Raw genomic sequence first — 15,230 nt, forward strand, 5'->3', positions numbered from 1 at the left:
ACGTCGCAGGGCTGCTATAAAGGCTTCTGTGGAAAGCTCTGAAACTAATTCGAGGTGTATCGCTTTAACGCTCATACACACGAAAACCGACACGTAACATTTTATAATTTTTGCATTACGCACGTTATTGGCGCGCACGTAAAATGGACCAGCAAAATCTACCGCGGTCTTTAGAAACGGTCGCGCGGGGCGAACACGAACTGCTGGGAGTGGTCCCATGCGCGGTTGATTGTGCGTCGGGCGCGCGCGGAAGCACTGCACGCAGCGATGTATGCGCTGCCGCACGATGTTACGGCTTGACAAAATCCAATAGCGTTGTAAAAGCGCGTAGCGAACGGACTGCGGTCCGGCATGTAAATTACATAAGTGTGCATCGTCAATAATAAGATTAGTTAAAGGGTGCTTTTTAGGTAGAATTAATTGATGTTTGGATTCAAATTGTAAAAGCGATTTATGAATTCGACCACCAACTTTAAGTAACTCGTCCGTATCATCCAAGTATGGCGTTAAACGACGCAAATTCGTTGATGGTAATTTACCCACTCGGATATTGATTATGTCTTCGCTAAACACGGATTGCTGCGTAATTCGAATGAGCCGATTTAATGCGAAATTATATTCTGTCACGGTAATGTACCTTGAAAACGATTGTTGTGTTTTTTTACATTTGTTGAAAAACCGAAAGATGAGTGCGGTGACACGAACAAGTTTTCCAAGCGACGAAAATCGCGTAATAAAATCAACATCCTGTATAGGCGACGCCGTTGACGCGCTGGAACACACCGATACGTTGCGTTTTTCTTCGCACGTGTCTCTTACGGGATTTTGAATCGGCCAGGAGTTCTGACCCAGATGTAGTCACGAGGGTCCGTGGTACCATAAGTCATGCTGTACGAGCGCGGCGGGCAAAAGGCCACGAGACGCAGCGTCGGCGGGATTGTCGGCCGACGGGACGTGGCGCCAGCGGTCCGCGGGTACGCGGCGCAAAATCTCACTGACACGGTTCGAAACGAAGGTTTTCCATTCGTGCGGAGATGAGTGTAGCCATGCTAGCACGATGGATGCGTCGGACCAAGCGTAGACCTGGTCGAAGCGAACACGACCACTGTAAGTGAGCATTACCTTTTCAATTAATTTAGATAAGAGGACTGCCGCCATTAGTTCAAGGCGAGGAATAGTGAGACGCACACTCAACGGTGCGACGCGAGTTTTGGCTATAATCAGGTGAGTTTGAATGAAATCTTCTTGATCTTTGTAACGAATATATACACATGCTCCGAAACCCTTCTCGAAAGCGTCAGCAAAACCGTGAATTTGTATCGGTTCGGAATTATTATTGTTAAATATATAACGCGGAAATGAGATTTGTGAGATGAGTGGGAGCTCATCAACGAAAGAAGACCACGAATTTACTATGTCAACAGGCGGTGTCTCATCCCAATCGACTTTGGCTATCCATAAGAGTTGAATCAAATGTTTGGCAAACAATGTGACCGGTGATAATAGCCCGAGGGGGTCGTATATTTTTGCTATTTCTGAAAGAATGACACGCTTTGTACACTTAAACGATGAAACTTGGACTTTAAAATTGAATGAATCAGATTTAGGGTTCCACTGTAAGCCCAGAACCTTAACCTTTTTGTCGATCTCCATTTCAGCGAAGAGAACGTTCTCCGGCCGCTCACCATGAGACTCTGATGGCAGCACCGCAGCGAGTAACGCTGGCGAGTTGCTGTGCCATTTGCGCAATTCAAACCCAGCCGCCCCACAAATACCTATCAGCTCTTGTTGTAGCTCGAGTGCGCTGACTTCAGAGTCCTCGCCAGATACGACGTCGTCGACGAAAACATCGTTAAGTAAAACGGGCGACGCGAGTTTGAACCGCTCGGCCTCATCTTGAGCGAGTTGTTTTATTGTACGCAGAGCGAGGTAAGGTGACGATTTCACACCGAATGTGACTGTACGCAAACGGTAGTCACGAATAGTTTGCTCTGGTGATGTGCGCCACACAATACGCTGAAAATCTTTGTCACTTTCACGAACAAGTATATTACGATACATTTGTTTTATGTCGGCAGTAAGCGCGATTGAATGGACACGAAATTTAAGAAGGACGTCCACTATGTCCATGTGAAGCTTAGGACCCGTTAGTAAAACGTCATTGAGTGAATACCCACTAGTTGAGCGACAACCGGCGTCGTACACCACACGTGTAGGCGTCGACTCACTCGATTCTTTGACCACGCAGTGGTGCGGAATGTAATAACTTTCACTAACTGAAGGTTGATCATCGACGAACTCCATGTGGTTGAGGTCTACGTATTCCTGGAGACAAGCGTGGTAATCAGCCTTCAACTTGAGGTTGCGTTCTAACCGATATTCTAGTTTATGAAACCGAGCTAGCGCAATAGACCGCGACTCGCCGAGAGGCGGTGCGTCGGGCTTAAACGGGAGGGCGACCACGTATCGCCCGTCCGCATTACGAGTGTGCGTCTTTTGAAAAAAGGATTCGCACAACTCCTCATCTGGAGTGTAACTCCGTTTCTCTGGTATTGATTCCAGCTCCCAAAATCTCTGAAGGTTGTCGTTGTCAAACGAGCTAAAACACACTTGAAATGAAGTTGGAACAGAAGAATCTAAATCTAATTTGCCTAAAAGTAAATAACCGAACACACTATTCATAGCGATGGGCGTGCCCGGCGGGCCTACGATAGTGTTGCCTAGTAACACGTAGGATAGTATATCCGCTCCTAGTAACATTTCAACAGGCTGGGGCGTATGAAAGTCCGGATCAGCTAACTTCAGATTTTTCAAATGTGACCACCCGGTATACGGTAAAGGTACACTTGGCATTTTTGGAATTAATTCGGGCAAAATTAACGCATTTACCGGAATGACAGGTTGTTGTTGACCTTTAGGCGCAATGGAACACGAAACTAAACCTTTTGGATGCACGGGTCCGGTGTCACCAATACCGAACACCGGCACGTTGCTATGCCGGCGCGCTAGACCTAAGCGCTGCACACAAGCTTCGGTAATAAATGATGCCTGGCTCCCCGTGTCTACCATGCATCTAACAGTGGAAATCGTCATATTATTACCTATGACAATATCCACTAGTGCTGTCGATAACAACACTGTTCCAGTGCGAGCGAGAGGTAAGTTAGATGCGCAATTTCCGTGTACCGCGATCGGAGTCGGCTTCTCCTGCATAGGAGTGAGCGGAACAACAATAGGTTGCTTGGTTTCGCTTGCAACCGCTAGCGCTTGAGCCGGTTGATTCGTAAAATGTAATAAACTATGATGTCGTTTATGACACGTTCTACACACAAAATTAGAAATGCAATTTTTTACGTCGTGACCGACATTCAAACAATTGTAACAAACACTTTTGTTTTGTACAAGGGAATACCTATCCTGCGGGGAAAGATTTAAAAACTCTGCACATTTTGTCAAAATGTGTGAACCGTTACACTTCAAGCAAGTTCGAACCTTATTACCATCGACCGTAGGTCGAGTTTGGTCTGATGACACGTTGGCGGCAAACGATCGCTTTACCGGCGCAAAACTGTTCGGACTTACATTGTAGCTACGCGGCTGTAATGGCAGCGGATTACCTACCCGCGATATCTGTTTGTTAGCGTGCTGTGCGGAGGTACTTGAGGAGCTAGGAGATACCATTTCTTCCGCGGCGATTTCATGTTGTAAATATGAAACCAATGTGTCTACTTCTGGAATATCGGATGGCTTGGCCAATGAACGTTCGAATCCCTTTCTCATACTACTCGGAATTTTACGTAGTAAAATTTGTAGGAGAACGAAACTCCACTCATGAGTCGGAAAGTCCATGACCTCTAACGCCTTCATGTTTTCCTGATAGACATTTAACAATTTTCGTACACTATACGGAGATCTATCTGAACACGATTCTATGTCTAAAATTCGATCTAGATGTTTCGACGCAATTACCCTTTTATTTTCGTAGCGGGTTAACAATATTTCTAACGCGATCGGGTAGTTATCTTCCGTGATAGGTATGGATTTGATCAGGTTATACGGTTCGTTTTTAACTGCAAGTAGAAGATATCTAAGTTTCTCTGCTTTAGAGTAGGCATTGTTGCTATGCACTAACGATTTGAATAAATCATAAAATGATGGCCAATCCGTAGGATCGCCTTTGAATTCAGGTAAAGGTAAAGTAGGTAAATTTCTTTTATCGTTACCTAACGCATCAAATGAACAATTACTTGACCGATTGAAACGGCGCTGACGCTCATCCATCGACTTTAACGAGTTTAAGTGACCGACAATTTCGTAGTATAAGTCATTAAAATCATTACGAATCTTTATGTTATCATCTTTGCTAAATGATTTGGATCTGATGAGAAACTTTTCAATTTTAGTCTGAACCTTTGTAAACTTTCTTTGGTGAGCCGCTAGGTCTATAGTACGCGAGCGAAATTGTTGTTCGTTCGTCTTCGCGAGTAAAATGATACGTTTGAGTTCATCAAGAATTAAATCCCTTTCGAAAATATCTTGTTCACAGGGCGATAATTCTTCACCTTCCGACATTTTGCGAAACAAAAGATGGCGGGGGACGCTAAGAATCGAACGCGTGATTTTACAATTTGAAAATGAGTACGTAAATACTGCTAAATAACACGACACAAACTGGAAAATATGTACCCGGTTCGAATGGACCAAATTTATGATTAGGATATGGCCTAGGTCTGACGACTTACCGTGAATCGTCCCGCAACCACGTCCGAAGGTCCTGGTCGAGGATGAGTATTGCCGACAGAATCAGTTCATCTATCCTTCACATGTAGTCATAGGTCACTGTCACTATTTTCCAGTTTTTTATATGAAAGGGGGAACTTTACACACTAATTAAATATTATGCGCGTGCCGATGCGGCTACAGCGGCTTCGGGTGACAAACTCTGTTTTTGTTGTTTTTCCGCACTAACTGGTAGGCAGGTGGTGGCGCTAGTGTCGCGCCGAAGAACCATTTCCCACGGAAATGGTGCATTCCGATACACGCAATATGTCGCAGACCCAGTACAAGAAAAAAATAAGAAATGAATAATACATATAAACCCAAATTGTGTCGCGTTGCGTACTCAAAGAATAAAAAAAAGAAAAGTAATTATTCACAATAAAAAAAAGTAATAATAATATAAATATGTATTTTAGAACAAACTGTTACGGGACGGAACACACAGATATATGGAAATATATAAAAAATATCAGGTCTTTTTTTTTAATTACTAAAACCGTTAGTAAAATTACTAAGTAGCATGTCCTTTTTCAAGTTACTAAAACCGATAGGTAGTATTACCAAAAATCCATTCCACTCGAAGGAAAAGGAAAATAATCGGCTTTATCTAAGTCCTCCTAGCTAATTAAGAATGAACTTTTCAACTTGTTTTTTTCTCATTTTTTGTTTGAAGTTATATGGAATTAAAACGTCAATATCTTGAGTTATTATTTTTTTAATAAAAAGTGTCTCTTGATTATTATTGCGTACTTATTTCTCAAGGTTTCTCATGGAGAGGAAAAGGGAATCGAAGAGGTAGACCTAAGAAGAAATGTATGGATTACGTGAAAGACGATAATAATATGTGTAAGAGGGGAGTGAGCTAAGAAATGGTATATGATAGAGGAGTATGGAAGGAGAGAACATGTTGCGCCGACCCCAGGTGACTGGGAGAAGGGCATGAGAATGATGACTTATTTCTGATGGCCGGTTTTTTTTGGTAAATTTACGATTGAATAAGAGTAATGTAATAACATGTAAAATTTAGAAAAAATATACATTTCTTGTTTGTTTATTTATATTATAAGTGTTCTTTGTCCAATCGAATTGAAACTTTGTACAATTTTGTTAGTAATTCTTAAAATATTTTTTGTATTTCTCACTTTAGATCGCCAATAGCGAAATCACACTTACCAAGTTAGAGGGCTTCTTTAGCATTTTTTTTAAATCGATAATAAACATGTCCACGATAGTAAAAATTACGAACGATGTTTATATGATTAATTGTGAACACTCAACAACCCCGTGAAACCTTACCCATTGATGCGGCTTATCGGCCCCACATACTAACGCAGTGATATAATACAAATTGCTATTGAAATTAATACGATATAAGTAATTGACGAATTCGGACTAAAAACAGAAATGCGATTAAATCCACATCAAGTTTTAACACGAAATTAATTAGTATTTCGAGTTTAACGGTATTATTTCATTAATAAGTTAAAAATAGGACTCAGTAAAGCGTTTATGAAATTATCGTGTAGAACATTTCTTCATCAACTTTTTTGTGTATAATATAAAACATTTTTATCTTTCAAAATGTTTTAGTTATTTACATAGTTTACCATCAACATTCTAAACAGCACCATCCGTTACTAAATACAGGGTGTGTAAAAGATAAATGGTGATTGAATGATAGGTCCTCGAACTAGTTGCAAATTTTCAAGTTAATCGGACTTCTTGAAGTTGAAGAAATTGAAGAAGTTGAAGAAGAAATCACGTTGAAAGATTCCGTAACATAAATAGATAGAGGCAATCCAAACTAAATAAAAAACGCGTTTGGAACATTTTCACAAAATTTGCCCACAGCTGATACCGAATACCCGAAAGCCTAGAGTAGAAAGGGGTAACCGAAAATGCGAAACAAAGTTTCCGTTAGAGAAATGCAGGCTTTGTGGCGAACGAAGTCTGTGTGTATAATGCCGTTCACTCACTATACGCAGCACCGTCTAGTCGCTATTTCAGTAGTATACGATATCGAAGTTTCAAAATCGAAACAAACTATACTAAATACAAGAATTCTTAGGGCCTCTTTTTTTGTTCCAAATCAAAATTAAATAGATTAAAATAAAATAAAAACACGTGTGGCACTCGGGGACCGCGGTAAAGCTATTGCATAGCGTTTTTTATCAACTTATGCAATTATAATTAGACAATAATTATTTTATGTTAAAACAATAATAAAATAAGACCACGCTATATTTATAAACATTAACAAAAGCAAAACATTAGCTGTCCCCTTCACACTCATAAGCTAGATCGTACGAGAGAGAGATGGGCAGAGTTTTCATGATGCGCATGCAGTGCGACGTTATGCCGCGCGCTTATCACAAACTCTACACAAGCGCAACGTGTGAATGTCTTGAACGCGAGCTACATGGTAGGCGGAGCGGGGGTGTTAGGTTTTATTTTCGTTACGGAATTTCTTGATTCGGTCGCCGAGCTCAAAGCCCGCGATAAAAGCTATGCAATAGCTGAAAACGGAAAACACTCCTTATAATAGAATTAATTTAATTTTAGAACGTACCATATTAATTATGCATGTAAATGAATTAATAAAACGTAAATGAGCACAGCATACATTTATTTTTATTACGCAGTTGTAACAAGTATTCATTACTTTATATTAACGCGACATGTTGATGCTGTTGGTACATTTTTACATTTAAACATATTGAGTTTTTGTACAAAAACGTGAAAGATAGAGAGAGAGAGAGAGAGAGAGAGAGAGAGAGAGGGAATACACTTTATTGCACACCAAAACACAATTTACATTCAAGAAACAATCACGATACATTTGTACAATAGGCGGTCTTATCGCTAACAGCGATCTCTTCCAGACAACCGTTTAATTTACAGAAATTCTGGAAAATATAAAAATATAGCAAGTATGTTGCGGTATACTATAGATAATACATTATTATAGAAAATATACACATACAAAGATATATACATAGAAAGATACGTCACAATCGACTTAATGTCACGTTTTTAAGAATTTGAACACACCGTGTTCAACTTTTTTTACTAAGTCGTACAAAAGCAGCACAAAGGGGGGTATTTCGGAATGATGAATGCGAGTTGGAAGATTAGCAGCAATGTTAAAAATATGCCAGTAACTTTTTACGGAGCACAATGTGTTTTTGATGCTAATATATATTTCACTTGAAAGTGTTTGTCTGGGTTTTCTTTAATAAAACGCTCTTTTAGATATGTCACATATTAAATTTAATTATAAGAATGAATTACTATTACTAAGGCGAACTCTCGAACACTACTGACAGTATAGTTGCTCAACTTCGCCTATATATAGGATTGAAATAATCAATGTATTATTGATGGCATGATTCAGGATAGCGAAATCTCGGTTGCATTGACGGTGTGATTTGCGGTAGAAATAAGAAGGAATCTGAATTTTTTTTTTTATTTTTTTTTTTATAGTAATAAATAAATATTTACTAACAATCACGCCACGTTAACTGGTCCCGTGATAAGTTCGTAATGAACTTGTGTTACAGGTACCAGATAACGGAAATAAATGTAAGGTTTTTATTATACACATACATATATTTAATATACATCCATAACCCTGGAAAAGACATTTATATTTATCATACAAATATTTCCTCTTGGCGGGATTCGAACCCGCGACCCCCTTGTGTAGTGACCATGTCACTTACCACTACACCAGACGGCCGTTAAAATGTAAATATGTAAGTAGCAGGTGAGTTCTGTAAATAAGCCACTAATTATACGTATTTGAGGAACCCTCACTCTAATACGTCTTTTGATCGGTTAATATCCGGGCGAACTATAACCATTAAGATCCTTTAATCAAAAATATGCTTATTAAAATGGAAATCTCATTACAAAACGTAAAGTCTCTCAAAAAAATATTTATTAACATTTCAATGAATTTTCAATTTAGTCTTGAAACATTTATGATTTCGTATTTTTTTTTTTTTTTATTTTTTTTTATTGCTTAGATGAGTGGACGAGCTCACAGCCCACCTGGTGTTAAGTGGTTACTGGAGCCCATAGAAATCTACAACGTAAATGCGCCACCCACCTTGAGATATAAGTTCTAAGGTCTCAATTATAGTTACAACGGCTGCCCCACCCTTCAAACCGAAACGCATTACTGCTTCACGGCAGAAATAGGCAGGGTGGTGGTACCTACCCGTGCGGACTCACAAGAGGTCCTACCATCAGTAATTACGCAAATTATAATTTTGCGGGTTTCATTTTTATTACACGATGTTATTCCTTCACCGTGGAAATCAATCGTGAACATTTGTTGAGTACGTATTTCATTAGAAAAATTGGTACCCACCTGCGGGATTCGAACACCGGTGCATCGCTCAACACGAATGCACCGGACGTCTTATCTGTTAGGCCACGACGACTTCAAACGTATTACATTATACTCGGAATCCTGAAGCAATTATTTCTCAAGTCTGAATATTATCAAGTAACAAGTTAGCCGAGCGTCCAGCGAACAGTCTTCGCAACGATTATATTATTCAAACTTGAAACTTCATTAACATTCGCATAGTTTTCCTAGAATAGTTTTATCTCAATATAACTCATTCACTACAATCACTTATTGATGTATTTAAAGGTTATGTAATAGTTGTTTTTTCATGTTTTTATCAAGTTTTTTTTTTCGAAGTTAAAAATATGCGTACTCATCAAGGTCCGATGAGAACGCAATAAATTTTATTGCTTTATTCAATATCCTAAGCAATATCAACTGGATAAACGTTAGTTTGGTTTGATATTTAAAGTAATGGTTTATTTAGTTTTTAAACTACTGGTATTACTTATTTAATAGCCATTCATGGGTTTTCCTTTTATTAATAAGTAAATTGAAAATAATGATCTTTTCCTTCCTTTTGAAAAAACACGCCAAGAACAACAGGTAAGACATAAAAAATCGAATTTCGATCACTGAGCGACCACAAATTTTTTGGTAGAGATGTGTGAGATATTTACTGCGAGACATTTCCGTACTCTATATATCTCTGAACAACTGAAGTACGGATAAGTTACAAGACGAACACGCCGGTCAGTTGAGAACTATTGTTAAAGAACAGCAATTAACGTGAACTGTAGAACTATCGGTAATTTCGATTACAGATTACAATTGCTGCTATGATAGTAATTTCCTTTGTTTCAGTGTTTTCAGATTTGTTCTCATGAAGGTTGCAACGGGGAATTTTTAGTAGCCGTGACCTCAAAGACAAGACGCCTGGTGCGTTGTACCGATGGGACTGTGTCGGTGCTTGAATTTTGCGGGCAGTTACCAATTTTTCAATGAAATAACGGTGAAGGAATAACATAGTGTAATAAAAATCAAACCCGCAAAACTATAATTTGCGTAATTACTGGTGGTAGGACCTCTTGTGAGTACGCACGGGTAGGTACCACCGCCCCGCCTATTTCTGCCGTGAAGCAGTAATGCGTTTCGGTTTGAAGGGTGGGGCCGTACTGAGACCTTAAAACTATATCTCAAGGTGTGTGGCGCATTTACGTTTGTAGATTTCTATGGGCTCCAGTAACCACTTAACACCAGGTGGGCTGTGAGCTCGTCCACACATCTAAGCAAAAAAAAAAATCATCTTCAACACAAGCCGTTGTACTAAAATATAAATGACACTTAGAACTCATGTCTCATGGTGAGTTGTGGCTTTTTCATTGTTGTTGTCTTAGATTGTTCTTTTGGGTCAGGATAAGATACTGGTGTTGGGATGTATTAGCCCGCACGGTTAAATATCAGCACCACGCCTATTTATGCCGCAAATCATTCATACGTCCCGTTTCGAAAAGCGGGCCAGCATTATACAGCAAAATTGACATTTTGACAATAATAATTGACAACTTTTTTTTTTTTTTTCCTACCTAATCTGACAGCCTTGAGAGGCTATTTCAGCGTAACCTTAACTAGTAGGTAAGCTCACAGGGCTCAAACCTAATGACGCTGCTAGCACGAACCCTAGCAAGAGCCGTGCTTCACAGAATCTACCACCGGATCGGAAACGCGACCCACTGAGAAGATCCGGCGAGAAACTCAGTTGGCTGAATTGACCACAAGGTGGCTCTTTAGTCTCTTTCCTTGTCTATATTTGTAAAAAAAGTTTTGGACTAATCACCAGCCGCTGCCGTATACGAAGGCGGGAACGCAAACCGCACCCCCGCCCCCGCTCGCGACACGCCCCGCGCCCCAGCCCCTGCTCGCACCTCGCCCCGCGCCCGCGTTCCGCCCCCCGCAACCCTCTGCCGTCAACGACTTCGCGCTCGTGCGCGACTTCGTCACCGCTGTTAACTTCGACCGTCTGCGATCGTTCGCAGACGCGATACGTAGGTCGGTAACCCCCGAACAGAGACTCGCGGCCGCGTTCGATCACATGGACGTATACGAGTCCGTGTCCCGCACTTTATAAAAATCTTTACCGGTAATCAATGGCGCAAAAAGGTAGAGAAAAACCGTATTCCCTTACGTTAGCATTCTACAATGCTAACGGACTCGCGCGGCAACGCGATCAAATTTTCGAATTCCTCCGCGATAATCTTGTAGATATTCTACTAGTGCAGGAAACCTGTCTGAAGCCCTCGCGTCGCGACCCGAAAGTCGCGAATTACGTCATGGTTAGGAATGACAGACTCACCGCCTCCAAAGGCGGGACTGCCATTTACTATAGGCGGGCCCTGCACGTTGTCCCTCTCGATACTCCCTCGCTCTCACATATCGAGGCGTCAGTGTGCCGTATCTCGCTGACGGGACACCAGCCGATCGTCATCGCATCCGTTTATCTCCCCCCGGACAAGCCCCTTCTGAGCAGTGACATCGAGTCACTGTTCGGCATGGGAGACTCCGTCATCCTGGCAGGCGATTTAAATTGCCACCACACTAGGTGGAACTGCCATCGTACTAACGTTAACGGTAGGCGTCTCGACGCGTTTATAGACGACCTCACCTTTGAAATAGTCGGTCCCCCAACTCCAACATGTTATCCGTATAACATCGCGCTCCGTCCGAGCACTATAGACCTGGCATTGCTTAGGAACGTAACTCTGCGCTTGCGTTCCATCGAAGCAATGTCAGAGCTCGACTCAGACCACCGACCTGTCGTTATGCAGCTCGGTCGCCCCCACAACCCAGTCACTGTTACGAGGACCATGGTGGATTGGAATAAGCTGGGCACGTGCCTAGCCGACACCGCTCCGCCAATCCTCCCTTACGGCCCGGATTCGAATCTATCCCCCGAGGACACCGTCGAATCCATAAACATCATTACCGATCACATATCTTCCGCGATTATTAGATCTTCTAAAGAAGTCGATGTGGAGGACAGCTTCCACCGCATCAGACTGTCCCCCGATCTTAGGAATCTCTTAAGAGTTAGGAACGCGGCAATCCGGGCCTACGATCGTCTTCCCACGCATTCAAACCGGATTCGGATGCGTCGTCTACAACGCGAAGTCCACTCCCGCTTAAGCGACGCGCGTAACGATAATTGGCATAGTTATTTAGAACAACTCGCGCCCTCCCACCAAGCATACTGGCGACTAGCTAGGACTCTCAAATCCGAAACTACCGCTACTATGCCTCCCCTCGTACGCCCTTCAGGCCAACCACCGGCATTCGATGACGATGACAAGGCTGAGCTGCTGGCCGATGCACTGCAAGAGCAGTGCACCACCAGCACTCAACACGCGGACCCCGAACACACCGAGTTAGTCGACAGGGAGGTCGAGCGCAGAGCTTCCCTGCCGCCCTCGGACGCGTTACCCCCCATTACCACTGACGAAGTTAGAGACGCGATCCACAACCTACAACCTAGGAAGGCACCCGGCTCCGACGGCATCCACAACCGCGCGCTAAAATTTTTGCCAGTCCAACTGATAGCAATGTTGGCTACAATTTTAAATGCCGCTATGACGCACTGCATCTTTCCCGCGGTGTGGAAAGAAGCGGACGTTATCGGTATACATAAGCCGGGCAAACCGACAAACGAAACTTCTAGTTACCGTCCGATTAGTCTCCTCTCGACGATAGGAAAAATTTACGAACGGCTCCTTAGGAAACGCCTCTGGGATTTTGTTACCGCGAACAAAATTCTCATTGACGAACAGTTCGGATTCCGCTCAAAACACTCGTGCGTACAACAAGTGCACCGCCTCACGGAGCACATTCTGATAGGACTAAATAGGCGTAAACAAATCCCGACCGGCGCCCTCTTCTTCGACATCGCGAAGGCGTTCGACAAAGTCTGGCACAACGGTTTAATTTATAAACTGTACAACATGGGAGTGCCAGACAGACTCGTGCTCATCATACGAGACTTCTTGTCGAACCGTTCGTTTCGATATCGAGTAGAGGGAACTCGTTCTCGTCCCCGTCAACTGACCGCCGGAGTCCCGCAAGGCTCCGCGCTCTCCCCGTTATTATTTAGTTTGTATATCAATGATATACCCCGGTCTCCGGAGACCCATCTAGCGCTCTTCGCCGATGACACGGCTATCTACTACTCGTGTAGGAAGATGTCGCTGCTTCATCGGCGACTCCAGATCGCAGTAGCCACCCTGGGACAGTGGTTCCGGAAGTGGCGAATAGACATCAACCCCACGAAAAGCGCAGCGGTGCTCTTCAAAAGGGGTCGCCCTCCGAACATCACTTCGAGCATCCCACTCCGTAGTAGGCGCGCAAACACCTCAGCCGTTAGTCCCATCACTCTCTTCGGCCAGCCCATTCCGTGGGTCTCGAAGGTCAAATATCTAGGCGTCACCCTCGACAGAGGGATGACATTCCGTCCCCATATAAAAACGGTACGCGACCGCGCCGCGTTTATTCTAGGACGACTCTATCCAATGCTTTGTAGTCGAAGCAAACTGTCCCTCCGTAATAAGGTAACTCTCTACAAAACTTGTATACGCCCCGTCATGACGTATGCAAGCGTAGTGTTCGCTCACGCAGCCCGCACCAACTTGAAATCCCTTCAGGTTATTCAATCACGATTCTGCAGGATAGCCGTCGGAGCGCCTTGGTTCCTTAGGAATGTGGATCTCCACGACGACCTGGAGCTCGACTCCCTTAGTAAGTATCTACAGTCGGCATCGCTGCGCCATTTTGAGAAGGCGGCACGACATGAGAACCCTCTCATCGTAGCCGCTGGAAATTACATACCCGACCCAGTAGACCGAATGGTAAACCGTCGACGTCGCCCAAAGCACGTCATTACGGATCCTCCTGATCCATTAACGGTGCTTTTAGGCACCACAAGCACCGGTCACCGTCCTCGTCGAACCCGTCGCTTGCGACGAAGGGTTCGACGAGTGAACTAACCCATAGACACAGCCCACTGAGTTTCTCGCCGGATCTTCTCAGTGGGTCGCGTTTCCGATCCGGTGGTAGATTCTGCGAAGCACTGCTCTTGCTAGGGTCAGTGTTAGCAACTCTCCGGTTGAGCCCCGCGAGCTCACCTACTAACGTTAGGGCGAAGCTGAAATAGCCTCTCAAGGCTATCAGCATAGGTAGGGAAAAAAAAAAAAAAAAAAAAAGACTAATCACCTTTCGTACAAAATGCATACATACGAAACTCAACGAGATGCCGGTACCCTAACCATGCGGGATAAGCATCAGGCCTACCATTGACAATTTCGAGCCCGATTATTTAGTGCTATCCTGTCAGTCAATCAATGTCGCTTGCTGACTTCGTGAACAATGTGCCAATAATATACACCCTTCGATTTTAATAAACAAAACATCAATGAACTAACCAAATTAGCAACGAATCCAAGACGGCTCCATAATTAAACAACTTGATAGTGGATATCACATTTTCAATTAGTATTGTTCCGTCGGGTGTTGCCGACTGTAAGAAAACAGTTTGAAAAACAGAGTTTCATTTTACATTGTTCGCTTGTTTTCGTTCGAAATATTCTACGGGTAAGAAAGGATGGTTTAAATTACGAGCGGATCTTAAACTCAAGGGTAAAATGCGTTCTGTGTTAACAAAAGTGTAAAACAAAAGAAGAAACCCTTTGAAATTTAGCAAAAAAATAATAATTTCAATGGCGACTTTCACGTTATTAAAATTGTGATATGGGAAAACAAATTTTTAATTGTGTGCTACAAACTGAAGATCAACAATGAAAAAAACAGAACATTGTCCTTGCCAATAGGTGAAGCTTTTAGACGTCATAATGACACAAAGTATAAGACGTCCGGGGAACTTGTATCAAGCGATGCGACTATACCAGTGTTCGAATCCCGCAGGCAGGTAGCAAATTTTCTAATGAAATACGTGCTAAACCAACGTTCACTAATGACTTCCACGTTGGAGGAATAACGCAGTGTAATAAAAATCAAACCCGCAAAAATTATAATTTGCTTAGTACTGCTGGTA

The 15,230-nt window shown here is 42.6% G+C and overlaps 1 protein-coding gene across 1 annotated transcript; it reads right to left on the reverse strand.

The window, feature by feature from the left end:
- Positions 1-858: 858 nt before the first annotated feature.
- LOC149502467 (uncharacterized) lies at positions 859-2,853 on the reverse strand. The gene has a single exon (XM_089729367.1). The coding sequence runs from the start codon at positions 2,851-2,853 to the stop codon at positions 859-861; it is 1,995 nt and encodes a 664-aa protein (XP_089585493.1).
- Between the last annotated feature and the right edge of the window lie 12,377 nt (positions 2,854-15,230).

This window comes from Bombyx mandarina, chromosome 08, assembly GCF_030267445.1.
Source record: "Bombyx mandarina strain Sakado chromosome 08, ASM3026744v2".
In the NCBI taxonomy this organism is placed as follows: domain Eukaryota; kingdom Metazoa; phylum Arthropoda; class Insecta; order Lepidoptera; family Bombycidae; genus Bombyx; species Bombyx mandarina.

Bases quoted from the DNA above. Each gene is read 5' to 3' on its own strand.
- LOC149502467 (XM_089729367.1), bottom strand. From the start codon at position 2,853: ATGCCAAGTGTACCTTTACCGTATACCGGGTGGTCACATTTGAAAAAT.